General features: G+C 43.3%; 1 protein-coding gene across 3 annotated transcripts in view; it reads right to left on the bottom strand.

Moving 5' to 3' along the window:
• Positions 1 to 24,792, bottom strand: part of RFX7 (regulatory factor X7) — a 48,864-nt gene extending 24,072 nt beyond the window's left edge. Inside the window, exons 1-2 of one of the 3 annotated variants that reach the window (XM_075100305.1) lie at positions 24,202 to 24,792; positions 1,847 to 1,880 (exon numbers count right to left, since the gene is read on the bottom strand). In XM_075100305.1, coding sequence (XP_074956406.1) covers positions 1,847 to 1,880; positions 24,202 to 24,347 — 180 coding nt within the window. In that variant the 5' untranslated portion in view covers positions 24,348 to 24,792. The remainder of the gene's footprint in view (positions 1 to 1,846; positions 1,881 to 24,201) is intronic. The other 2 variants (XM_075100303.1, XM_075100306.1) reach the window with 2 other exon arrangements.
• Positions 24,793 to 26,396: the final 1,604 nt, after the last annotated feature.

Here is a 26,396-nt window from a genome sequence, read left to right as displayed (position 1 = left end):
ATTTTTATTTCCTGAAACTATTCTGATCTTGGATTTTTCTTTTTTAAACTACCTGAACAGCATTAGATCTATCTTTGCTAACCTAGAGTGGCCTTTCCACTGTTGACAGGACTCCTCTGAACTCATCAGCAAGACAGACAAGGAGGCCTCTGCAACAGAAAATTAGACCATCAGGATACTGCTGCTCTGTTCCAAGTCAAGCTACGGAAACTGCTTTGTATCTAAGAGCACATTCAGAAAAATAGCTTGTTGATCCAATGTATGGGACCTACACGAATGAATGGGCTGATACAAACTGATAATCCCTACCTAAGTACCCTAGGTCCACAAATGTGCAGAATTTAATGCAAGAACAGTCCTAGTCTAATTCCATTTTCTTAAAAGAGATTTCCAAGAATCAGACGACCAGTTAACAACCTACTTATCTACTCCCTCTCCAATGCTATTTAGGAACACCTACCCCACTTCCCATTTTTCACCACAGAAAAACCTGGCATTAAAAGAAGTTTACAAGTGCAATTTGCCCTTTCGCCACTGAAGACTCACATAAAAAAATAATTAAGATCTTAAGACACCTGGTTTGTGTAGACAAATGTCAATACGGAATAAAGTAGACAAAAATGACATTTTGCACAGCTCTTAATTGCATGCACCCAACAATTTTTAAGCATAGGCAAAACTGGGTCCAAAGTTTGTTTGCAATACAACAATACAGCTTACTTTAAACCTCTTAGCACAATAAATTAAGACAACATTTTAAGGAAAGGGAATTCATTGCCAGCTGAATTAGCCTCTCATAATGTGACTTTAAAGAATATTCTTATTCAGCTCAGCCACACAGCCGGACCAATTCTATTGGATAGTATCCAAATGGTTGTCTACATCATCTTTTTATCTTACCCGCTGGTACTTCTGGATGAAATGCCGCAGGTAGGAAGTCAGAATAAGCAGTCCCTTCCAGTCTTAAGATTTATGAACTTAGACCCTGATTTAAAGAAACTCGCAACCTGCTCACTATTAAAAACAAACAAATAAAACCTGTTTCTGAGTCAGTGCTAGATATTTTCTTCCCAGAAATAACCTCTTATCACTGTGTAGATCTTGTTGTTTTAATGCACAAAGGAAGATGACATTTATGCATTTCAAGGGCTTTCCTTCTTCAAAAAATTTTATTATCTCTCTGTCGTAAGTAGTACAGCAGAGCTAAGAGGACCTGTAAGTGTTGCACATTTCTGGGAAGGTACCTGAGATGGTGTGCAACTTTTGAAGTTAGCAAGATTTTAAAAAACAAATCAAAACTCTGATAATTACGGCCCTCACAAGTTTTTCACAGACCAGAACATCAGTCTACCATGTTTTGTGCAAACACGCAGTTCAGTATAGTTCCTTCCTTAAAATGTAGCACCGGCCATGAATTAACTGTTTCAAGGAAACAACAACAAAAGCAGTAACCATTGCCATTAAAGGCCCAAAGAGCAATGGAACTTGAAGGCACAATTAGCTTCTTGCATACTCTCATCTGTGCAATACATAATCTTGCATTTAATAAAATCACGCTTACAAAAGTGGAAAGTCACCTTTCTGTGCTGTATCTACACTGACAGTTCTACAAATGGCCATCATAGCCACTTGCTGCTAGCAATGAGAGGTCAATACTTCCATGGAAAGCAAACGCCAAACCACGTCATGTATTTTTTGGCAATGGGAACTAATTTTGATCATGTTTAGTGGCAGTACCTTAAAACACTGCTAAGAAAAGCTTCATAATAGCTGTCAGTCTCCAGAGACATCTATTTCGGTCTTGCAGTTTATTAAATATTAAAAAGCATTCTGGAGTGGTACTTACCAAAATGCAGTCCACTTTAGATTGTACAGTTTTGCTAGATGTGAGGAAAGAAAGAGAGAATAGAAATCTTGGATTAATCTAAATGGCAATGACAAAACATTACATATTAGAATTTCTACCACTGTACTACAGGCTTAATCTCCTGCTATGAAATATCCTGCTAATCTATCAAAGAATACTCATCCAGCTATTTTTTACTAGAAAGTCAACCCAAATGTAACTATTTGTTAGAACTCTTGCTGTTTTGCTCTTTTATATTAGAACAGGTTTTTGTTTTGGGGTTTTTTTTTTGTTTCGGTTTTTTTTAAAAATGAAATAACATTGCAACTGGGAGCTATTATCCCAAGCTGCAAAGCAGCCAGGATGGATGTCACTACTTTTATTGTAAACTCTTCCACTGTTCAGATGCATTTTACTTGTTTGTCTGTAAACACAATTAACACCCCCTCTCCCCATGCTTTAGTAAATCCCACCACTTCAAGGCATTTATTTCTAGCTTTCCAAAGAGCTGCTACAAAGCAGACAATTGATATCCTACTGGCAACTTAGGAGTTTTCCACGTTAATCTCACTACCTCCCAGCTGGCTTATTAAGACAATGTTGGGTGGGGACTGATTTAAAGTATGCCATAAATAACCTCAGTACATGTGCCAAGGAGTCCAAACAGTATGGAACTTATTATACTTCATATAAACACACCCATAAGCAGCTTTTCTGTTTCTTAAGGGTGCTGTATTTCACATGCTTGGTCTGACTGCATTAGTTGAAGGCATTTTAACATTGCTCTGAAGAGGAGCAGGAGCTTTAACATACAAAAACCAATAGCCTTTACTGCTGGACACTTACTGAACAAGCACTAAACAACCATTTTTTGAGTTCAGGGAGCGATTCTTTTCCTAGTAGAATAAAACATAATTCAATCTCCTGTTAACACAATAAAGTATCTCATTTCTAGTTATTTTACTTTTGTACAGGTGCTACCACATACAAATAAAGACCATGTAAGGTACTGATGGATATACTAAAATCATAGGTAAGAAACAAGCAAAACAAATGGCCCTAGTGTCTGCTGTGATATGAACCAAAGCTACCAAACCAGCATCTACTGTTGTATTGGATGCTCAAAGAGCATCTTGTTGCAACACCTCATTTTGAAAAAAGATGGTCTAAAAATCTGTTCTGCAGAAGCTGCTAATACTGATGCCCCTTCCCATAAAAGAACTGCATATGCTATAGTGACAGAATACAATTAAAAATTTCAACAGGTAAGAATATAATACATCAGCAGACATCGTCTTCAGCTGACTTTGTGTAGCAGACGCTCAGGAACACTAAGGCAGGAGTAAAGCAGAGCTGCTGGGGATTTGTGAGAACAGGGAACGCTAATGACGGTAAAACAGCAGCTTTTCCTTGTCTTGGGGAAGAGGCTCATATCTACTGTAGCAACTGAAGAAGGGAACTCAAGTGTCATCTCACCCTTCAAAAACCACCATCTTACTAGAAAAGTCAAAGGACACCAAGCATGGAAACCTGCTGCTGCTGCTAAGAGTTATCACTGCATCTGACCCGAGGCATGCTGACCAAAGTCAGAGTGGCTTTGAGATTCACCACAGTCAGTGAACAGACGGCTGCTCCAGCAGCAATCCTTCACCCTGGGCTCCACCTCACCCCACTGCATCCTGCCCCTAGCAGGGTCTCACAGTCCCTGTACTGCCACAGATCCACAGCCTCTCTCCTGTGTGGCAGCAAGCAACAGGGCTCAGGCATACGTGCCCATTTTTGTGCATAAACCTTTTTTATGGCTTCACATGATAGCTTAATGCAGAAAAGGAGCATGGAGGATAAGGGGATGCAGGGTACAGGCAGATCAAACTTAGTCCAAATACAGCCTCTACTCTACAGGCTTGCAGAAGACATTGTGCCCTAGCCTTTTCAGGAGAACATGCTTCAGCCAGCATGGTTTCCCTGCCTGCTAGGTTCTGCGAAACTGTGCATAAGCATGGCCATTTGCATTATTAATTTCTTCTTGCAAAGAGAAAGAGGCAAGTTGCCAGGAGCCAGCTGGGCAGGAGATCCCTAGAGCTGTGCTTTTATCTCCAAATATCAGTCTGAGTCAGTAAATGTAAACTCTCAAATGTAGTTCAGACTCTTCCAGTTGTGACCTGTGCTCCCACAGCACCCATCAACAGTGTCAAGAAGCTGCAGCAGAAGAGCAATAATAAGGCCAGGAAATATACTTTCTCTATGTTTCATTTGCATCAACTGGCGGCACAAAAAGGATAGTCAAGTTCATGCCCTCCAATCTGCAAGCAGATTTTGTGACATTTTAAAAGACAAGGGTCCTATGGCTTCAGCAGGGATAACCATGATGTCTATTTTAACAGCAACTTTTCCATCTCCTGCTCCATTCTGCCTAGTATACTGGGAGGACATTGTTAAAGTTTGTTACTGGTAAACTAAGGCTTCTTTCATCCTAAATAACACGGCCTGATTCTATAAAGCCTGCGTCTGATGACATATATGCTTCTTATTTACCTTCTAGTGGAGATAATCCATGTCAAAATCAAGCAACAGCAACCCTGAGGAACCAGCTCTTTGACTGGGAAGGTGCTGGGACAGTCACTTCCTCATGGTCCTGAGCACCACACAGAAAAGCTCCGCCTGGTGATGCTTTGGGACGCATCTCCATTGAACCAGGAGATAAAAGGACAAGTGACAAAGGTGGCAAAGAATCAGCCATCCCAGTTACAATGTATTTTCCACTTCTGTTTATTTCCCCCACTTCTTCCTTAACAGGATAGATGTGTTTTGAAAGCTGAAATTTGGTTTACAAATAAATAAATAAGTCTCTGTCAAATGCATCCCTTACCTAATTACTATTGCAATTACAGTAACTGCAACTAGCAATCCCAAGAGCAAGGCTGAATCAGGTCCTACACTGAGCCATTTCTAACATTTGGAGGCTGCTATCCACATGCTTTGCTACACATCTAGGAACAGCTGCAGGAGAGCAGCGGGAGTGATAGATGTTCTTGCTAATGAAAATAACCATTTTAATCTATTAGGGACCTGATCCCATTGGAAAACTAAACTTAGAAACCGTACCATGCCAGCGTTGCTCTTTCTGGAGAGCTACTCCTGGGGGCTCACTGCAATTCATCCCCACCTAGTAGCACAGCTGATGTTATTCTCTCTTTCATAGTCTTCATGCTGACAGTGTCCCTGAAGTTAAACTAGTTCATTTACTTGATCTAAAACTCAATTCATGCTACTTCAAGCAGTTTCATCCAGAACAAGAATGTGCCTTTTCTGATTCTGGGGATAGCGCTCTCTTACAAGTGATAACAAAGGTGGCTGCTTTTACAGCTGCCTTGGATTTACTAGCTTTCACCAGATACTTATCCACCACAAGAACCTGGAAGCATAAAACTATATATCAAAACTTTGCCAATTAAAAAATATGAAATCAATGACAGTATCATAACTGACAATGAAACTTTTGCTTGGCGGGTACCACTAATCAGACTGTTTGAATGTTAAGGCACACTGAGCAACTCCAGAAGGATGTAATCCTCTTGAGCAACAATGCTCCTCAAAAAGGTCAACTCTGCCCCAACCACCACCAGTCTGGATCAACCTGCTGAGCTCTGAAGAGCTACCATCAGCCACTCAAAAACAAGAGCCCAGCTTTTACTAATCAGTAAAACTGCAGAGAAAAGGGGGTTTCTTAGCCTGTGGTTTAAAGAAGCATAGCAGGGTGGCTCCCCACAAAACCCACTGCATTTCAGAGACCCCAGTCTTATGTCCTCCCAGGCAACACACAACTGGCTGCTTTGGGTCTGCAGCTGAAAACCTTACTGGAAAGCCTCCAGCCCACCTTAACAGCCTCAGCTTTTGACTTAACCTTTAGGCCCAAGACCTTTGAGAGAATCTTGAAGGTAATTTTCAAAGACTGCAGTAATCTAAGCTCCCAAATGCTGAAGCCACGTTGACAAACTCCTGAAAGTATCCTGGGGAGGGTGGGGAAGGGGGAAATCAGACTAAAGCATTTCCTCAAACTGCCCTTCTATCGTGTGCCAAAGTATGCACATCATCTTTCCCTGATCTATTTATATATTTCTACTCAAAACAGCCCTGACTTGGCAGGGGCAGAATGGGGAGTGTGTCCTCTCCCCAGGTGTGCAGCTGGGTTTACTTTACACTGAGGGAGGGGTGGAAGGAAAAAAGCAGGGAGAGAAGGCAGAGAGATGTATTTTTTTTCAAAGTGCCATAACACCAGATGCTGCCAACCCTTCTCTAATTAAGCAATACTTTACTTTCAGGAATAGGTAGCCGAACTACGCTGGGCAATATGGGGCTATTGTATTGCAAGAGGTGACAGAATTCAGTTGCTCTGAGCACACAGTATTTCCGTAATGCTGCAAAGAATAGAAGCCATATAACCACAAGGGATATGAGAAGCCTTATGCCTGTGAGACTAGAAAGAAGAAGGTGGTTGGCAGGGGTAAAAGAAAGCCCTGGAGCTTATTAGTTACTGCCTAGTTAACTCTAAGCCTTCTCAAAGCCTGCGCAGCCACTGAAACTAACCCTTATCAGCTTTCCAACGGCAGATCATTCACTCCCTATGAAAGCTAGCAGTGAAACAAACACTGGGGGAGTAACACACATGTGCACAGTGAACATGTTGTATGAACATCCACCCGCTGAAGCACAACTCCTGTCCTGGGACACACTGTGCAGAGAAGTATGCTGGCGAAGGGGCTCCTGGTTGTGTCCCCATCAGGACTGGGACCACAGCACCTCCAGAATACGGCAGTTCTGCTCAGGCAGGGGACCTCCCAGTCCCAGAAGTCACACGGGACATGGCTCTCATCATTCAGGCACTAGCAGTGGACTCAGTCCTCGAATGGAGGAAGATGTCAGTAACGGCAACTAGTCCAGTTCAGCAAAATTTGGGGGGCAAGTGGAACTGCAATTTATTGTGCAAAATATCATAGTGGTTTGTCTAGGTGGTCAAACACAGAAAGCCCAGAGGCTTTTCATGTAAAGTTTCACGCCATCAGTGAAGTTGGCACAGATACTCTGTATCACCTTCAGCCCCAGACTGCAAATATTTGCATAAACTGGAATACCCTCTCGAAAACAGCCTCTGTAGCTGTGTTTCGTGTGCTTGGTACATTTTGGAGAGCCTAAGGAAAACATTATTTCTGCCAAAACCTAATTCAATTTATGAAAAGGAGCCACTTTCCATCACTGCTAATAGCTGTGACAAACATCATGAAGACAGGATACTGACCTGACAGCAAGGATTCCCCACTGCAGGGCTCCCAGTTTGCAGTACTCATGCATTACGTTACATTATTACCAGATGGACGGGATGCAATAAGAAAAGTTACAACTAGAAAGAAAACCCCGGTGTATAGTTGCTTATCATTGGCACTGTTAACTAGTTACCATCTCAGATGGTAAAACAGCTACCCTCTCAGGCAATTAAAAGAGAGAGGAGGCTTATCAAGTTCTCAAATAACCTTTATTTGGAGAAGGGGAAAGACCAAAACCGAACCAAAACACCCATAAGTTTTTTCTCTTGAGAGTTTGGCACAAGACCAGCAAGAACTCTGCGTTGCTCTGGCAGAGAAACCAGTGCAGGGGCTGTTCAGGGCCCCAGGAAACTGTCCCAACTGCTCACTTGTAGCCCATGCTTATGACCCTAACGCTGCATGGTGACACACCACTGCCCTAATATTTTTACTCAGACATCTGAAAACAAGCCTTCTGCATGAGGACGATACCCAAGACAGCAGTTAGAGCTGTCTGCCAAGGAAGAATTATTTTGGCCACATGGCCTTTTAAAACTACTCAGCTCTGAAAAGCCTCCATTTGCCACTGCATCAGTCATTCCCCTGTACAATTGCAGAAGGTTGTTTGTCAAACCAACAACAGGGTCTACAGATAGTCTCGAAAGGCTGCTTCTGGGGGGAGTAATACCACATTCGCAGCATTTACCAGGCCTGCGTCCCCAGGCACAGGAGATATTTGGGTGTTGACAGCACCCAGCAGCTCTTTTTCCTGTGCAGCATCCTGCTGCCCCTTTGCCTCTTGCAAAAACCCAGTTAGCTCCCTGAGGAAAGCAAGTTAGATTCCACTACCAAATACCAACAGCAACAGTTTTGGCAAAGTCATCTTTCTGAAAGCCATATTAAAATAAAGAGGGTCATTATTAAACTGACCACGCATCCTTTTGGAAAGATTTGGTATCTCTTCCACAACTCTTGACAACAACAGGCGACATTTAAAAGAGGAAAAAAAAATTCTATTTACTCTGCATGCTATAAGGAACCACTCGATAAAAAGATTACCAACCCTATTACAGTAAGTAGCACTATCAGAAAGGTACTATCATCGCATCCTTATCACGACAAGCTCTGTGACCCAGTGGTGACTGCAGGATTCAGCAGTTAATTCTTAATCTTACTGAATTAATGCTTCTCTTTCTTAGACTTACAGCTCTAAACATATCTTTATATAACCTTCCATTCGGAAGCACAAAGAAATGTTAAACTGGAGCCAAGGATCACCTAAGGAGAAAATTATGAAACAGCCACCTATGTGTGCTGCTACTCGATTAACATCTTAACGTATGTCATGTTACATTGTCTGGCTTGGCTCACGTCGATAAAGAAGTAAAATGGCTGTAAAAGCACTTCAATTAAATATTTAGAAAGCAGAGCTGAAAAAGGTTGAAACGTGTTTGAATTAGTGAAATGATTACTATATAAGTAATACTGCTCAGCTAATGGAGTAAGAGCTTTTGCTAGCACAGGTTACTGAGAAAGGAAAGCACACCCAAGCCAGGCATGTCCGCAAGTCAACCCTGGCATCCCAGAGCAAAAGACTCCCCTCCCATCTGCACCTCACCCTCTGGCATGCAAGAGCCAAAAATCAGGTGGCTTCTGATGCCACCTAGAGGCCTTCTCCCTGCCTGCACTTCTCTCTCCCCTGGGGATATCAATGTCAATGCCTTAGAGACAAGGCACTTGAACCTAGCACAAACCCAAGCAAATAGAAGCAAAACATTTAATACAAGACAAATTAAATCTTCCAGTATTCAAATGCAGTATATCCGCATATTCTTACTCCAGATAAAAGCTACAGGGACCGTAATTGCATCTTGGAAGCACATGAAGTATTGTTATTTCCCTAAAGCATAAAAATAGTCAGAGTTGTGTCCACTGGAAATGTAGAAAAGTTCCCAACTCTCAGGACTCAAAAAGTCAACATAGCAAGTATTCACCAATTTGTAAATACTGGCAGCTTGAAAGCAGACTCCTCCTCAACCCAAGTCAAACCACTCTTCTCAGCAAAACAGGGAAGCAACAAGCACAGCAAGCCGACAAAACAGTGCAACAAGGGAGAGCGGCAACCATTTAATCTTCCCTGTAACCTGATCTACCTCCTTCCACTTGCCAGAGAGTAAGCCAGACCGGTTTTTCAACAGACACAAGAAGGAGCAATGCTGCAGCACAGTCCTGAAAAAGGTTCAACATGCAATGACATCTTAACTTAGTGCAGGTTAAAGTTGGTCAAATGCATGACTTCAACACTTGTTACTAAAATAAATGCAATTTAAACATTTCATATACGATAAAAATTTAATCCCTTCACCATTTCTGACACTATGATGACTTTATGAATATTAAATAATGCCAACTATACAAACAGCTGAACAAAGAAGGAAGATAAGGCTGCTGATGAAATGCACAAGTCTCAAATGCAGCCCATTGTAATGAACTGCCAAGAAATAATTAGCCAGCGACATCAGAATACCTATGTCTGAAATTTCGGTCTACAAACATCTTTTAGCTCTCTGAAGAAATCTAGCTGTATTCAATGCTAAAGGCTTGTTCCACAATTCTTAAAATGGGAAGAACTTGAAACAAACACACTCCCAGGTGCTCTATTCCAGCAACAAGACAGAAATTTAAGTTCCTAGGGTTTGGTTTTTTTTACATATATTTAAATACAGTATTTTGCTACGAGTTACTTTTATGAACTCTTCTAAGAGACAAAGAAAATGCTTTTACACAGCTCTCACCCTGGTTCTTTCAGCATTGCTCTGAATTAAAATCAGTACATATTGTTACATTCAGGCAGGACTCCATTCCAAGGATGCAATGCCCTCTATACATTATGTAGGAAGATAATCTACATGGGGCATTGCAGGGCACTGTTCTAAGATCAGTCTGCAAGGATCAATTGCCTAAAAAGGCTAAGTAAAAAAAGCACAGGGCGATGTCAATACAGCAACATGAAAAAAAAGACTGCTTGAGTTGAAACTTAAAGTATTTCCCACTAAAAGCAGAAAGAATGGATACAGTCACCAGATAAGCAGGTTTGTGGCTAAACGGCAAGTCATCCATTGCAATGGTTCACGTATTTCACAATGAAAACTTCTGGTTTTAAAACTAATTATTAAAAAACAAATCAATCTTTAGTTGCTTCTGAATTCAGTCTATAGATAGCTGAAAGATCTGCTGTGGTATTTTCAGCCATAGTCAGCAGACGCCTAATCACAACATTATTACTTAAGGCTAGTATTTCTAAGGGGTCTGGAGATGCTATAAAGCATGATGAGATTTTTCTCAAGCCTTTGTCCCACATGGCTCCAAGAAAGGATGCCTAGTAAAACTAAAACAGTGGCACTCCTGAGCAGCACTTATAAAAAAGAAAATAAAAAAGAGAAAAAAACGACACGCACAAAACACACGTGCACAAAACTCTCTCACTCCATGCCTGCAGAGCCAACAAGGTGAGAAGGATGAAGGCAGTGCCTCATTGTGCATCGCAGCCTGCCACAGGGCACAGACTTTGTCCTCTGCTGCCTTTTCTTCAAGAAATGGTGGCTACAGACGGCTGATGGCAAAGTGAAACAACACACAAACTCACAAGAAAATACACTCTACTTATGTTTAATACACACCCATAAATGTGCAATTATGTACAGAGCTATGTTTATGGGACATCATTTCACAAAAGTCCGCTGAACCCAATATAAAAGCTTCTCCAGTGTTAGCAGCTCTACAGCAATGCTCTCCTACCATATGCATTTCCCAATGCTGGCGCAGGTGCCAGGATGGCAGATTTAAGCCTGCCGGTAAAAGGTGTGTTGTTTCTTCTTTATTTCTGATTATTTCCTTTGACATTGCCATGTCCCACCGCTATCCTAGTTATTTCTGTAACGTCTTCATTATCCTATTCATTAGGTAGTCAGGGAGGTATCACCTGGTTAGCAGTGCCATAACCCAGTCCTTTCTAAGCTCTCTTGTGCTGTTACCCTGAGTGAGCGCTGGCCTATGGAACGGACCAGACCCTCCTGCACTGCCAAGCTCAGCGTTGAGCCCCACATACTACTTGAGTCCCACCAAGACAAGCCAGTACTCAGACAGCCAATGCAGCCATCCTATCTCCAAAACCTGCAGGGTCAACAGCTGCAGGTGTCCCGCAGGAGCCCCAGCCTTCACATCATGCTACCATCTCAATGCTACCTGAGGCCTCACACACACACACCGAAGCAGAGAAGTATTCTGAGGGCTGCAGTGGGCCTGGTGAGCCCTTCACAGATGCTGCACTGGGGAGGTTCAGCTTAACCCATGGTGCTTCCCTGACACACACTTTGTCCCTCATCCATACCGCAGTCATCCATCTCTCCCCTCCACACTAAACAGCTCACCCTTAGGCATCAGCCTGTCTTTCTGCAAACAAATCCAGCTTTTATCTAGCCCCCTTCTCCCAATGCCGCTTTCAATATCCTATTACCTCTGCTTCTGCCCCAATCTCCACACGTCTGCATTCCTCCTCCTCCTCACTCCCTTTCCTCTCATGGCTGTCTACCACACAGCTCCTCTGCACCCTTTTTTCCACTGGAGGAACTTGTACCCAAGTGCTGACCTTGGTAACTCCCAGGGAATGCAATCCTTGCAACCTCATAGGTTTCCCTGTGCGAGTAATGCTCCAAGTACCTACAAGCACTTTCCAAGGATCTGCCTACTAAAAGGGTCACTTCTTTTGTGCTAGATGGGCGTAGCTTTGCTGCCACAGGAAAGGCAACTTCTCTCCCTGACCTGTGCCACACTGCTTACTGGCACATCCCATAACCCTACTCCTGTCCTTGACTTTTTTTGTAGGGGTGAAAATTTAAAAGCTGAACATATGCGGGATCAATGTGGTACTGCTGCCTGATGGCAATAGCCATAGAACCTCCCATCTCAAAAAACACCTCCTTTTTCAGCTGCCACAGGTTTTCAGGTCTCCACCCTTCAGCCTAGCACCTGCATCCTGGGGCGTTTCTCACTCACCTCTGTTTACTGGCTTCAACCCACTCCAGGCAAAGAAACCGTCTGGTCTCTGCAAATAAAAAGCTGCAAGTAGCCAGAAGTCTGTCGCCTACCTCAACAGTCAGTTCATTGATTACTGAAGTAGTATAACCCATCAGTTTTGAACCCTCCGTTTCTAGGGGTAAAAAAAAAAAATAATAATACCAATGGTGTCCTTTAAAATCGTTTTAATCCTTAACTAGGGTTTTCAGAAAAGTTAAACACACGCTACTCTAATTCTCAAGGATTTAGTTTGGAAAGTTTGAGTTCCCCTAGCCTGCAACCCAGGTGAACTTTAGTTTACTTGCAGCCTAAAGAGCTTGTCTAAACCTGTAAGCTGCACTTGCTTAAAATTAAAGCTGCACAAGATTTAATTAAGTTAAAGCCATGTAAGTTCATACCTGCATGCATCTATTTCACTTTGCACCTACAAAGCTGGGTTTAAACACGACTGCACTCACTGCTAGGTGGTAGCTTAACTGTGTCAAACAATGTAAGATGCTATCTTACATGAGCCTGCACTGCAGGACCGGTTACTCCAACCCAAGATTATGTTTACCAGGTCACGGGCTGAGGCATCCATCAGACGTGTACAGCTTCACAGCAGCCAGAACTGACAATTCCATTACGAGCGCTGCATAAACTTCTCGCATAGAGAAGACAAGCACCAGTCACTCAAGTCACCTTCGCTCCACCCACTGCCTCCTTCAGAGGCTGGGCTGCCTCTGCAGCCATGATGAATGAACAAGCAAGTTTATCAGATTCTTTCTTTCCTCTAAAACCTAATCTATGAATGGAAATTATGAACAGCAGGCATCTGACCCGTACTTAATACCCCACAACTTCAGGGTTCAGTACCCCGTCTCCTCAGAACAGAGGACAATGTATGCAGCCAGTTCTTTGAGCCAGACAGGCAGACTCTGCTACGCCTGGCTCTGCCACCCCATTCTGTAGGCAACTGCGGGGAGATGGGACCCAAGCAACTGAGAACTTAGCCATTTTTTCTCAAGTAATATACCTGTTTTGCAGGCATGGCATTGTCCATACGCATTTTGATACCCATTTTACAAGTTTTCATATTGTCATGGTTTTCTTCTAAAAAGATAGCAGAGGGCATATGACCTGTCCTAGTACAAAGTACTGAAGCCACAGCCATGCGGGTCACTGCATTTAGCACCCTATTTAGACAATTTGCAGAATACCTGCATGTATTCATTACTCATTGCGTGTCCATTTCAAACATCCCAGGAAACTGCAAAGTTACACCACAACTTACTTAGTAAAGTAGTCAGAAACAGAAAAGGCTGTCCTTGATTAAATCTAGACCAGATTTCAAAAAAGCTGCATTAAACTTCTGTCCTTCAAAAAAAATAATAGTGCCAGAGAATTATATTTAAGACAGAGGTGGACAGAAAGGTACTAAAGCAATATTCACAGAGATATCTGCAGCATGTAGGCTGTGGATGTAACTGTAGGCTGCAGCATGTAACTGGCTAACATATTTCAGCATCTAACAACTTACTGAACTATACCTGTATGAAAGTCTCACACTAATGTTACCATTTGTCTGATGGGTCCTTCCAGAAGGAGACATTGTCTAAGAGCACTATAGAATTGATCCGTCTGGATTTTCATTCCTGTGAACCACATCATGCATAAACATGCCAGTGGGAGAGCAGTCGTCTGTGTTAAGGGAATGAAAGTATCTTTTCCTGATTATTAACATAGTTTGATTTCAATTTTCAAGCTGAAATACATGCTGCTTTGCCACTCCCTTACTGAGCAGCTGAAATAATCAAGCCAAAACTGCAGATCAATATTTCTGTGTTTGATTAACTTGGGAACGATCATCTCTTCCAGAAGAATACAATGTACTTGAGCTATCTCCTGATCCTACATTGAGCCTAGTTTTGCCACAGAGCTTCTGGTATTTTAAGTATCCAGTGGTAACCAAGAACTCTTCTGAAGTGACAAGAATCACTGTGAAGCGACAAGTAACCATTATTAGCTTCTGCACTGCTAACACTTACCCATTACAAGTATTTTCACCCTGACCATCTGGAGCTATTGACTGGTGACATCCCAGTACATACACGTGTCTAAGGGTTCACAAAGACAGGGCTTCCACACACTGAAACACTGTACACACAATCTAAATTTTGTTTTTCAATTAAGCTACAAGTTTCACCTCATGTCCTTAATCCCTCCAAGAGAAGCAAGCTTCTAGCAGGAAAAAGATGCAGTCCATGGGGATATGCACAATGAAAGCTAAATGGGGATTGCTTAAACAGATCGGTACTAAACAAAACGAAACAAAAAATTATCTTGTTTTTCATTTTTATTCTCAGCCTGAGAGACCTAGAGTATTACCATTTTTTTAGCCATTATTAACCACGAAAACTGACTACTCATAGTGTACATTCAGGGACATATCTACAAGGTAATCAGACATCTAGCCTCTACTTGGAAATAATCAATTAGATAGTTGTCTGAATACCTTCATGGACCAAGGACTTAATTACATAGGTTACCAAATCTTCAGGGTCAGCATTTTAGCTTTTTTTTTTTTTGCATGATAAAATTATGATTTACAAGATTAATTTTTAACTGAAATTTCACTACAAACTGCATTTAGACAAATTTTGCCTGATGTAATCAAAGACACACAACCCAGCATTTCAAAATTGCTGTAAAAAGAGAAAGAAGTGGTTTTTCTTATGTCTTCAGCATATTTGTTGATTACTTGGGGTCTTTTTGACTTTGTAAGCTATCCCTAGTTGTTAAATACAACTGATAGTTTCTGTTCAAAATATCCCTTTCCATATTTTTAAAACTAGATCTGTAAATCCCACTTCATTCACTTGTTGAATGGAAGAGGCAAATACACTTTTCTCTCAGCTGCCAAATCATTGCTCAACTTTTTATGAGTTAATCATTAAACTATAGCACTGGAATCAAGCATAATGAAGATAATTCTACAGAGCAGGCTCCTGGAGCCAAAAGCTGGCTTAGCTCTTCAGCATGCTGTGGTTCCAGGTGTGCAGCTTGCAATCACTGCCAGTGAGCAATTTGACTGTCTTTTAGATATCAACTAATTTATTTAGTCAACATGACCACTAATAGCAACTGCACGCCCTAACACAGCTCTTCATTTATAATGCTAAAAGCTTAATTTAAAAAAAAAATCAAACCATAAAGAAAATAGGCAAACTTTTATGTACCCTTAATGAAAGAAACACCATACTTCGTCAGAGCTTGGATAAATGGTTTCTGTGGCACAGTCTCTGACTCCTACAAGATAATTTCAAAATTATTTTTGGCCTTTGCCTCAGACAGTCCCATCACACAGCAGAAAGAGCTGCAGATTTCATGCAGGGGCTGAGCGCCAGCCGGCCTCACAGGTGCCTCACCTGCAGCCACCAACTTTTATATAAATCAGCACAAGGATCACAAAGCAATCATTTACTTTTCATTGAGAAACACTGTGAGAAGCACAAAGCATCTGAATCTGAACACAGTGTGGAACATGGTAGCCATAGGTGGACAATGCTGTGCAAGTACAAACAAGCACAGCTTGCTTCGGCAGGGTACCTGTCCTGCAAGGGAGTCTCCCTCGAGGGAACAGCAGGGACACCGGTGGGTAATTGCTACCTGCGTGCTCTTCTGGAGAACCTACTGCCTGCACACCACCAGCACGGACAATTAAGTGGCGCTTCCAGGCAACCTCATACCAAGAAAAAGTTCCAACGGTCTGTTTGTATTGCTGACAGACTGCTTTATAGGCAAAGTAATGAACTGTAATTCCTGCTGTCCAGCGCAACCCAACTTTTTCACTGGCAGGAGTTCCAATAACCTTATAATGGCACTTAGGAATCTTTGACTAAGAAATACAGATTGCCTCCATGCCTGTGAGACCATCCAAGAAAAAGGACAGCCATAAATCACTGACCTTGACATTTAACCACAAATTTGCTCTCGGGGGAGATATTGACCATTTAAATTGAGATATTGACCATTTAATAAACGAGCTCTTCCCAGGAAAAAGATTTTCTTCCCAAACTTGACGTACCTGACAATCAGTAAGTGATACCATCCCCAGCCAGCTCCAGGGAAAAGCTAAGCAGGATCCACTGTTCCGGAAGAGCACAGGTATGCCCCGAGAAACCCACATCCGTAGACACCTCCCATACCTCTGCAGTCACCACACACTGCACCATGCGGTGTGTTTATAGGTTATAGTTAGAAAAAGGTTACAGCTCACATAGCCTGAACAATAGATAAAGACTAGACCACTCGCTGAGTGCAGTACCGAGCAGGTCCAAAAGGAGAGCCTGGCAGGTCTACCACCCAAGAGAGGCCCCTCCACCAGGACACCCAGGGTGCAGGTCCCACCCACAGACACTATTCCCAGTCCTGCCTGCAGCAACACCCGGGCTCCCCACCCTTTGACTGGTTCAATGTCACTGCAGCAACCACAGGCAATTAAAAACAAGCAACAAGGAAAATATTCAGGAAGTTTTGAATGTTTTTTCCACTGTCTTAAAGATTAAACGTTCAACAACAGAAAACACCTGGCAGTTTACTGAAAGCCTGTTGATGGCACAGCAGCCGATTACAAGCATCCTACCTGATGGTAGATAATCCTTCTTCCATTAAATCAAAAAAGCATTAAAATTTAGATACTGGCTAACTCCATTTAGCACAAAAGAAAACAAACCCTCAAAATTCACAAAGATTTGAGGGAACACAATGAAACACCTCAGCTGTTTCAGAATTTTTAGATGTATTTAGGGGATTCTTCTCACTGACTTGAAAGTACGAACTTGTGCTGGCTTTCTGGTTGGGCTCTTTCTGGGTGAGAGGACTGCATTGTCATCTATTCAATTTAGCTTTTGAATAACCACCTGATAACTTTTCAAACATAACAGTCCAGAATTCTACCTGGACTGTTCCAGAGGCAAGCTAGAAAGCTAACTCCATCTCCTCATCTTTCCAGTTTAAAAATAAGGAGTTCCTTGTTTATATGTGAGGCTTTGTAATATTAGATATTAGAAAGGCTTAAACGAAAAATCCTAATTTGGATCCTGATCTGAATTTTGCAGCTCTGGCCCTTCTCCAAATACTTCTGTTTGGCAAGCAGCAGAGTGGAGTAACAAGAGAAGGCAACATACCTAAGTTATGGGATCTGTATAAAAACATTAAACACAACCCCTGCTCTCAAAACTACACTCACACACACAAAAAGACTAACAAAACCACCCCAAGCCCCAGTTAATTAAAAGATTGACCAGTGCTTCAGTGTAAGTCCGATCACCCAAACCTGAGCAATCCTGTCATCTCACCCAGTTACAGTATTTTTTCTCATTAATTTATACGGCATCCAGAAAATTTGGGGGGGTGGGATTTCTAAGCATTCTTTTCAGAGATGTGGATTCCCTCTCTCTAATAGCATACATACACATGCAAATCAAACAGAGTTGCCCCAAATGGTGAGCAACCCAGCTACAGAGGCCTGGAATGACAATCCTGAAATTCTGTGCTTATTAAGAACTTATCAGAAATGCTGCTCTGAATCACAATGTCACACCATCTGACTTGCTTCAACAAAGGGAACTCCTGCAGTGGAAAGTAAAATGTTTATGAAACAAGGAATTGCATATGTCTGATGCTGTGAAGTCAACAATTTAATGCACTCCTATGCATTTTAAATGAACAGCAGTAAAACAGCCAAATCTTTTATTACTTGAATATCATTTCCCTTCCCCCATATACTTCATTAGATCCTATTGTTTCAAGAAACAAAGACAAACAAAACTCACGAGCAAGAGTGAAAAATCCACTCTTCCTAAAAGCAGATTTACAAAGAACTTTTTTTTTCTGCAAAGTTATTCGGTCCAACTTGGAGTCAGGATATTCAATAAAATATCAACTCCATTCTCAGAAGGTTACATAAAGGTCAGCATTCATTTTATTCAGGTTTATTTTCTAACCTTGTAAAAATGCCTGCAGACCAAATTGGCTTCCACACCTGCTGACCTAGAAACTCCACCACCGTGGTGGCCATGCCCTGTTTTGGAAAGTTGGTTCTCCTCCCATGGCAATCTGGCACTGACTGCTGCGTACCGCTGACCTGCCCGCTCCCGGCAGCATGGAGGAAGGCTTTCCCAATAGCAAGGGGATGCATTTCAGCAAATAGTAAATGGCTTTTTAAGTCACTTTGGTCAGAAGGCATTCTTCTAGGGGGACTTCCCCCCAAAAGGAGGGCTTCCTCTGTGCAGGAATGGGTAGTAATAGATAAAGGGTGTATGTGGACCTTGTTTAAGGGAACTGAAGGTCTCCAAAACAACCGACAGAGGATGCAGCGGCCATTCTCCAGGAAAAGAAATCAAGTTGAAAAGTGACAAATGGAGTAGGATTTATTTTGCCAAGCTCAAGAGATCTGCACCACAGATGGTTACATCCTGGCACACAGTTTAAAATTTGTTTGCAGTCAAAGAGAAATAGGCCCATAAAGTGATCAGATGGATGTTTTTATGGAACCGTCTTCCCTAGGAGTTGGCTCTCACCTCACAGGTACATTTTTCTCCACAACAGCTACCTTGACCAACTTGTAGAGAAACAGATGGAATCAAATGAAACAAATTCCACTTTTTGTTCCCATCCATTTGGGGAAACAGAGTGTGAAGGAGACTGACATGCTGTTAAATGCTTTGCCCAAGGAAGGATGACCTTCCCCGAAATCATTAGGGACTACTCTAAACTATGGTCCACAGCTCAGTTTTTTCTTATGTATTTGACTGCTTATACACCATATCAGGAAATACATTCAGGACAGGCAAGTCTCCCCATCACCTGCAAACAATAGAATCACAAAGCCAAGGAAAACTGGGTTAGTGAGAAGAAATTTTTGCAGTTCTACACAGCGCCTCTTAGCTGAGGGTCTCAAAGTACTTTTTCAAAGGAGGTAAACACACTTCTGATGTTACACAGATTTAGTGAAAGAGTACAGCCTGTACATCTGTCAGTAATAATTATTAGCTGTTCCTCACAATAGTTAGTAATCTTTTATTGAAGAATTATAAGTTTTGTTTCCCACCTCCAACAATTACCCAGAACAAAAGAGGGAATGGGGGCTGCTGCATTTTAGGTTGGGGGCACAGAATAACCACAAAGAGTCTGTAAATAGTTACAGGAAATTTTAAGTTCTCCACTCAATTTTGACAGACCATTTAACAAAACATAGAGGGCTTTTTTCTTTTTTGCTCTTACTCCCTCCCTCCCTCTCCTGAGCTACAGAAAACTGGAAAAGAATAAATGCAGATGGATTGGTCTACAGATTAATCCAACCTAACTCAAAAAAATCCTGTGTTTTAGAAAAATACATAAAGGGTGTTACAGGGATTTCAACTGCATAAGAAAACTACCAAAAAGGCATTTGCACCTGCATTTGCAAAGAGTCTGAACACATACCCCTTGAGCTTCCCTCTTCATTGCCAGGTATTTTATTAAAAATACCAAGACTGTCAATAATTCTTTTTCTGCTGACCTAACCATACAAATAAGTAGTAGTTCCTATTACAAAAAATTTCAATGGCATTTCCCAAATTGCAGAACATTTGCTGTGCCAACTGCTAAGTGCCAATCCATGCTCACTGACAATGCCTAATGAGGAGTGATGGATGCAACCACAGGAAGGAACAGGAATTATGCAAGTCATAAGAAAGAATGGAGCTTTCCAAAGATTAGAAAATATTGGTGTTATAACCAGCTAATCTGTTTTTCTAGCACAATATTAAGAGCCCCAAACTAACAAGGGCACAATTTACCTCCTACTCCCCCTTCAACATGAGACAAACTGGGCCTTAGGACATATCATTTTGGCACCACCCGGCCTAGCTCACGTGGTTTTCCCATACAACTTCTAGCTAGGAGAGTGATTTGAGGACAAAAAATTACGGACGTGGGTACGGGTTTCAGATCCAACCGAAATGGCTGCAAAAGCAATGCTTTGTGTTTGCTACTCCACACCGCCTGGTCCTCAACTTGGTTTACATATGAGGTATTGGGGAGGGGGAGGAGAGAAATTAATCTCTTGAGCAGAATTATTATATTCAAATCCTAACAGATGCCTTTAGGATAAAAACAGCCGAGATGCAGGCAAGGTGAAAGGAGCTGGGGCCAACAAGCACACAGATGCAATCACCAGATTACTCTTTACAACAGTAAACAAGTACTTATTGAAGAATCATCACCAGTTATTCGCAACAGTAAGCAAGAAAACAAACCCGTCCGTTCCTTCAGTGTTCACAGCTACAGACTGGATTTTATATTAATACAGTGAGCGGAGGGATTAAATTGCCTAAAACTTTTGGTCTGTCTTTCACGCCAGCGAGAGCAGACTCTCAGCCAACACTTACCTTCCCTGGTTGCATCCACATCTCAATTCTTGTGCCATGCTGCTTTTCTGTATGTACATCACTGTCTGTCTTCAGCTACAGGATATTCTTTAGCAACTTAATATAATATTGAGTAGACTCTGTCTTCACCACTGTATGTTTGGGTACAGAAACATCATATACAAATACCAAACATTTGGTAATACAGTACCCTCACTGAAAGAAAATAACTGAAACCACATTAGTCTATATGCTCAGACAGCTGACTAGGGAGGTTTTCCCGCCTCAGGCTCCAACGTCTGGACAAAAAGCTATTAATAAATATGAAAGCTTTAATGAATCCAAAGGGAAATAAAACCAGACAGATTAAGGCCCAGTGTCCAGCGAAGACCAGGGCAATTTAGAAACCCACCCAACCTGACACTAATCAGCCAGGCTGGGCTCCCAAAGACATGTTCTCCCCGTCTAGACTTCTAATCCATCAATGGGAAAAGACATCTAATATTATTTCTGCCCGTTTCAGCGACACCATAAGAATACATCTGACTGCCTCAGCAATGCACATACGCAACATGAAATAAAAATGGACACCACTTTGCTGGATATGTTCAAGTGGGGCAGACAGGAAAAAAATACAGTTAGACAGTGATGAACTTGAATTATTGTAACCAAACAGCAGTTAAATACCTGTATGTGATATTTTTAATGCAATTATTACTTCCTGATTTGTTTTTAAGCACAGTGCAGTCATTCTCAGATCTTCCCCTCCTCAGTTCAAACTAATGGTCACATTATATTTAAAAAAAAAAACCAAAAAAAACTCCCAACACCAAACCAAAACCAGACTGGACTCCTAGCAAGCACATTTTTAAGTCTTCACTACATACGTTGACTGTGTCTGAATTTTAACCAGCAGTATTTAACCTATTGTTTCATTTTAAGGGACTCCACATGTTCACAATTACTTGAGCTTTTGCTGAACTACATTTTAATTTAATAAACAGAATAAATTAAGTACGAGTTGAGATAATGAATAACTCATTGTCCCGCTCAGGGCCTACATCACACGCTATATTTATATTTGTCTTTACAGTGGAAGGACAAGCACAGACTTGTTTGTGATCCTCAAGTCCAGTATTTTAGTAGCTGCTATATTTTGCTATACTATTATTTCCCCTGACAATACAACTGCAGACTGAAACCCTTTTTAAAAACAAACGAACAAGTAAAAATATCCACTATGCAGAAACACATGTAGGAAAGGTGGGGGTAAAACAATACAGGAGAGTATTAATCTAGATGTGCTATACCCTTTGGGAAGCAAAGGAGGAATTGAACATGCCAACCTGCCAGCACACACAACTGGCATGGCAGGGGAAGAGAGGAGGAAGACGAAGGAAGGCAGAAAACAGGAAGCTCTCTTCTGCACATTACACCTAGTCCCATTAACAACAGAGCACTGCCATTTTCACAAGCAGCCTTCAACAATCTCCCCCACTGTTTATCCATCACCTGCACACAGCAGCCACTGAACAGAAGAGCGGATCCAAGACTGCAACTACAGAAGGAGACTTCCCACCGTACTCCAAGTGCAGTGTGTACAACTTCCCAGGCAATGTTCCTCATCCTTGCTCAAAAACAACCACCGCATCTACACAAAGATGCGAATTATCATTAAACTCCAGCCTCAAATGAAGACTGCTTGATTGCAATACAGAAACACAAAATTTCTAGTAGTCCCAGATAAAAAGACTCTAAGATGTCAAAGAAAAGGTTTTATTATTTAAAAATTAACCTTATCTTCAGATACTGCATATCAACAGTATAACACACAGGGAATAGATACTGCCTGAAAGCAGCAGCGAAGTCCCAGCCTGGTGCAGGAGGCAGGTAGCCAGGGAGGAATGCTTGCATAGAGGTGAGGAATGTCTGTCAAAGTACCAGGACATGGTGCTGTAAGGTGCTGGCAAAACCTCTGCTGCTCAGAGGCACTCGACACCAGGCAAACCATTTACACCGGGCAAAACGCTGCATTCCTTTGTAGCAAACCTGGGCTAGGGCTATTCATCAAGTTTACCTGAAACAAATAAGCAGCTTTCATTTAAAAGGCTAACATATGTGCCCTTTTTCCTTGAAAAGAAAACCCATAATAAAAGCAGAGGTTTTACTTAGTAGCCATTTTGTCTTCAACTTGGACATGATACCTAATCCAAATGCGATGTAAACATGCTCTCTGAGGCTCATTTCCAAACAGCACATTCATGGAAAGAGAAGAAAATATAAAAAGGCCATCACTAAATACCACAACAAATAGAAGGGTGTCAAGATTTCATCATCTAAACAGACAGGAGATTCAGCAGTTTGTATTGCTTCTCTAGGTCACATTGCAGAGAAAACCAAAACAAAAGGTAGCAAGTGTGGATTAAGGACAATGAAATATTATTTACTGTTTATATTAAAAAAACCTAAACCAACCAACAATCAAACAACAAATACAATTTCAGTATGCCATACAATAAAAGAACGTGAAGGAAAAATTATATTTTTATTCTCTTTTCCAGCTACAGCAATTGAAACTATAAAATCTAAGTACAACACGAAGTAACAGGCAAGCTAGATCAGTATGTTTTTGTTAGGATGAGTACATGTATATAAATATATCTATGGTGTGAACATATAAAGGAAACCTATATTTACAACTCCCAACTTTTACAATACTTTATCAGCCCCCTCAGCCAAAAGCAGCTTTTAAAAACATAAACAAAATATAAATGCTGCAAGTGACAGTCTCTTGCAGATGTTTCTTTAAAAAAGACAGAATAATTTCTTTGCAGGGCAAGCTAAACTCAAGTTATCTCTTTCCCCCAAATGCATGCAAAAATATTCTTAAAGTGTCATTTTCAGGGAAGAAAAAACCAAAACACCCCAACTGGATTCCCATGCAGGAACTTGCAAAGCATCATCACAAATTTCAGTCAAAACTGGATTTGAATTGCCAGACTGGAAACTCAGAAGAACAGAGGTTTACAGGGAGACTGAAAAAAAAATGCACCCTTACTGCAACGCTCTGCATTCCCCACTGCATCAACACTCTGTGCTGGGGGGTCTCATGTGAGCGCTAAAAAAACCAAAACGAGCCACAGAAACAGAGGGCCGTATAAGATGTCCACTAATTAAAACGCTTTCAGCAGGTGAGGCTGCATCCCTTCCTCTGCACAGAGCCGCTCCCTCCTCATCACAGCCGCTGAGCGCAGGCGGGCAGTACCCGTCGCCCACTCCCGGCACACGGGAGACCGCTGCGTTCCTGGAAAACCGAAGTGCCAGGCACGGCAGCAGCCACGGGCCTCCCGGCCGCCTAACCGGCACACCTGCCCACGACCACGCATGTTCTCCGCGGGGCGCGCACCCCCGATGGGCGGGGTGCGCGGACGGCTTCGCGCGCGCTCCGCGCTTCCCCGCACAAAGGGGCCGCACCCCCCCCACCTCGCACCCGCGCAGCGCACCCCCCAACCCCCCCACCCGCGTACCCCAGCGCCGGCCTGGGGCGCAGCCGACCCGGGTGGCAGCGGAGGAGCCCGGCCCTTACCAGATGGAGCTGCGAATCTTGTGCTGCAGCGCGCTGGCCTCGCCACCCTGCAGCCCCGGCACCAGGGCCGGCAGGGCCCCACCGGGCGCGGGGGTGCCGGCCAGCCGCCGTGGCGGCTGTCCCTCCGACTGCTGATCTTCGGCCATGGGGGCGCGGCGGCGGGGACGCGGAGCGGCGCTGGCCGCACTAGGCCTCTGCCGCAGCCCTCGAGTGAGTTGCCTTCCCCTGTTGCCCGGGGGACATCACGGGCGGAAAGCCGAGCCGCGTCCCTCCGCTACGCCGCAGAATGGCGAACCTGGCCGGCGGCACGGCGCATGGCGGCACGGCCTCCGCCGCCGCCGCCACCCCCGCGCAGGGTCGCTCTGCGCTCCCCCGTCTCGCAGCACCTGGCCCGGCCCGGCCCGCCCCGCCGCCGCTCCTCGCCCCGCGGCCGCCGTGCCCGCCCGGGCGCCCAGTGCGCAGGCTCGGCGCTGCCCGAGCAGACGGGCCGCCCCGCGCCGCCGCTGGGGCTGGGGCCGAGGCCGGGGGTGGCGAGCCGGATCCGGGAGGGGGCTGGGGTTGAGGCTGAGGCTGGGGCCGGAGCCGGAGAGCCAGAGGCGGGGGGCGGCCCCTCCGGTAGCCCTGGGCCAGGGCTTGCGGGCCCCCGCCGCAGGGTGGGGGGCTCCTCCCGGAGCGGCCCGGCTCTGCGGGGGCGGCCCCGGCTGCGCGCCGGCGGCGAAAATAACACGTATGTGTATGTATGTGTGTATGTACGTTTCTTCTAGACGGAGAGATATGTATAATACACGTAGATGCACATGATTTGTGTCGGGTGCACCGAGCGCATAGCCGCGCTCTGCAGGCACGTGAAGCCGGCTCCTGCGGCAGCAGCATTACATCAGCTGGCGGCACCGCGGCCGCCCGGCTCCTCCCGGGCTGCTCCCGGCACCTTCCCTGCGTCCCAGCGCGGGCAGCGCTCCCGGAATCCTTGTTTGTGGGGGTTTTTTTGGTTGTTGTTTGGTTTTTTTTGTTTTGTTTTGTTTTTTTAATAATAATAATAAACCTCGCGGCTCACGCGTCCCTGTGGAAGCCAGCCTTCGGCACCGGGCGGTAGCAGGCCGGGCCATGCGGGGCCCTCAGCCTTCTCCTGTGTCCCTGGGCCTGTGGTGCCATTTAGCCCCCCTATTTTGGACCTTTACCCCCAGCTTTCTGCAAACAGCAAAGGCGGCTCAAGCCACCCTGTGTTGCCCTTCTTTCCCCAGTCACCCCAATGCTGGTAGTGTTCTGAGAGGAATTCACAATTTTCACTGGTGCAGCACTTGGCAGGGGGACGACACATGGGTACCCTTTCTGCCAGTGGTACGCAATGACTTACTTGCCTATGCCAATCACAGAAAATGTGGGCCTAAAGATGACTAAGAATGTAAATACTCACATGAAGACAGGACATTGCTGAATTTAGGAGATGAACATTGTAAATTACTATGCCACCAAACAAAGTGAGACTTTTCTAAAGTAAATCTTCGCTTATGTTTCCAAAGCTCCAAAATCAGAACATTAATGGCCATGACGATGGTGATTTTCTTCTCCTTACAAAACCTCTCATCAGAACCACAAAAACTAAGCTCTCTTGTTCCTGCCTCTTATTAAAAGCTTTTTTTTTAACTTTAATGGGAAATTTCTGAAGGGCATCCAAAAAAGAAGACAAAAAGACAAGTAAAATTGTAATCAGAAATAAACAGAGAAGTAATAAATCTGAAAACCCTAACTGTTCTGCTTTTTGCAGGAAAACTACATCAATATGCATGTAAGCTGGACAGGAAGACAAAGGTGAATGTCCTTGGTGATGTTTTCTAGTTTTGTGGCAATTTCCAGTTAATACCAATTGTACCAACTCAGCCAGGGTTGCCTCTAATGAGATCATCTGTGTACCCTGTGGCATCTGGCTGGCCAGAGCTTAACCCATGAGGACCCCAGCCGTAAAAATGTTCTGGCCAATGTGTAACTATCAGTCCTGGATTGAAATCGATGGGCCTACACATCAGAGTAAAGTTCAACAGATGCACATCATGTTTGCAGGATCATAGACTATTACAATACATTGAATAAATATACATCTTTTCAGTGTTTCTTTCAGTCTAAACCAGCAGTTGGATGACAAATTTCTTATTTAGTTCCTCATGAATATATTTCCCAATCATGTCAAACTGTAATCA

The sequence above is a fragment of the Phalacrocorax aristotelis genome, chromosome 7 (genome assembly GCF_949628215.1).
Source record: "Phalacrocorax aristotelis chromosome 7, bGulAri2.1, whole genome shotgun sequence".
Taxonomy (NCBI): Eukaryota; Metazoa; Chordata; class Aves; order Suliformes; family Phalacrocoracidae; genus Phalacrocorax; species Phalacrocorax aristotelis.
The sequence above is the reverse complement of the archived record's forward strand: the minus strand, read 5'-3'. Positions and strand labels throughout refer to the sequence as shown.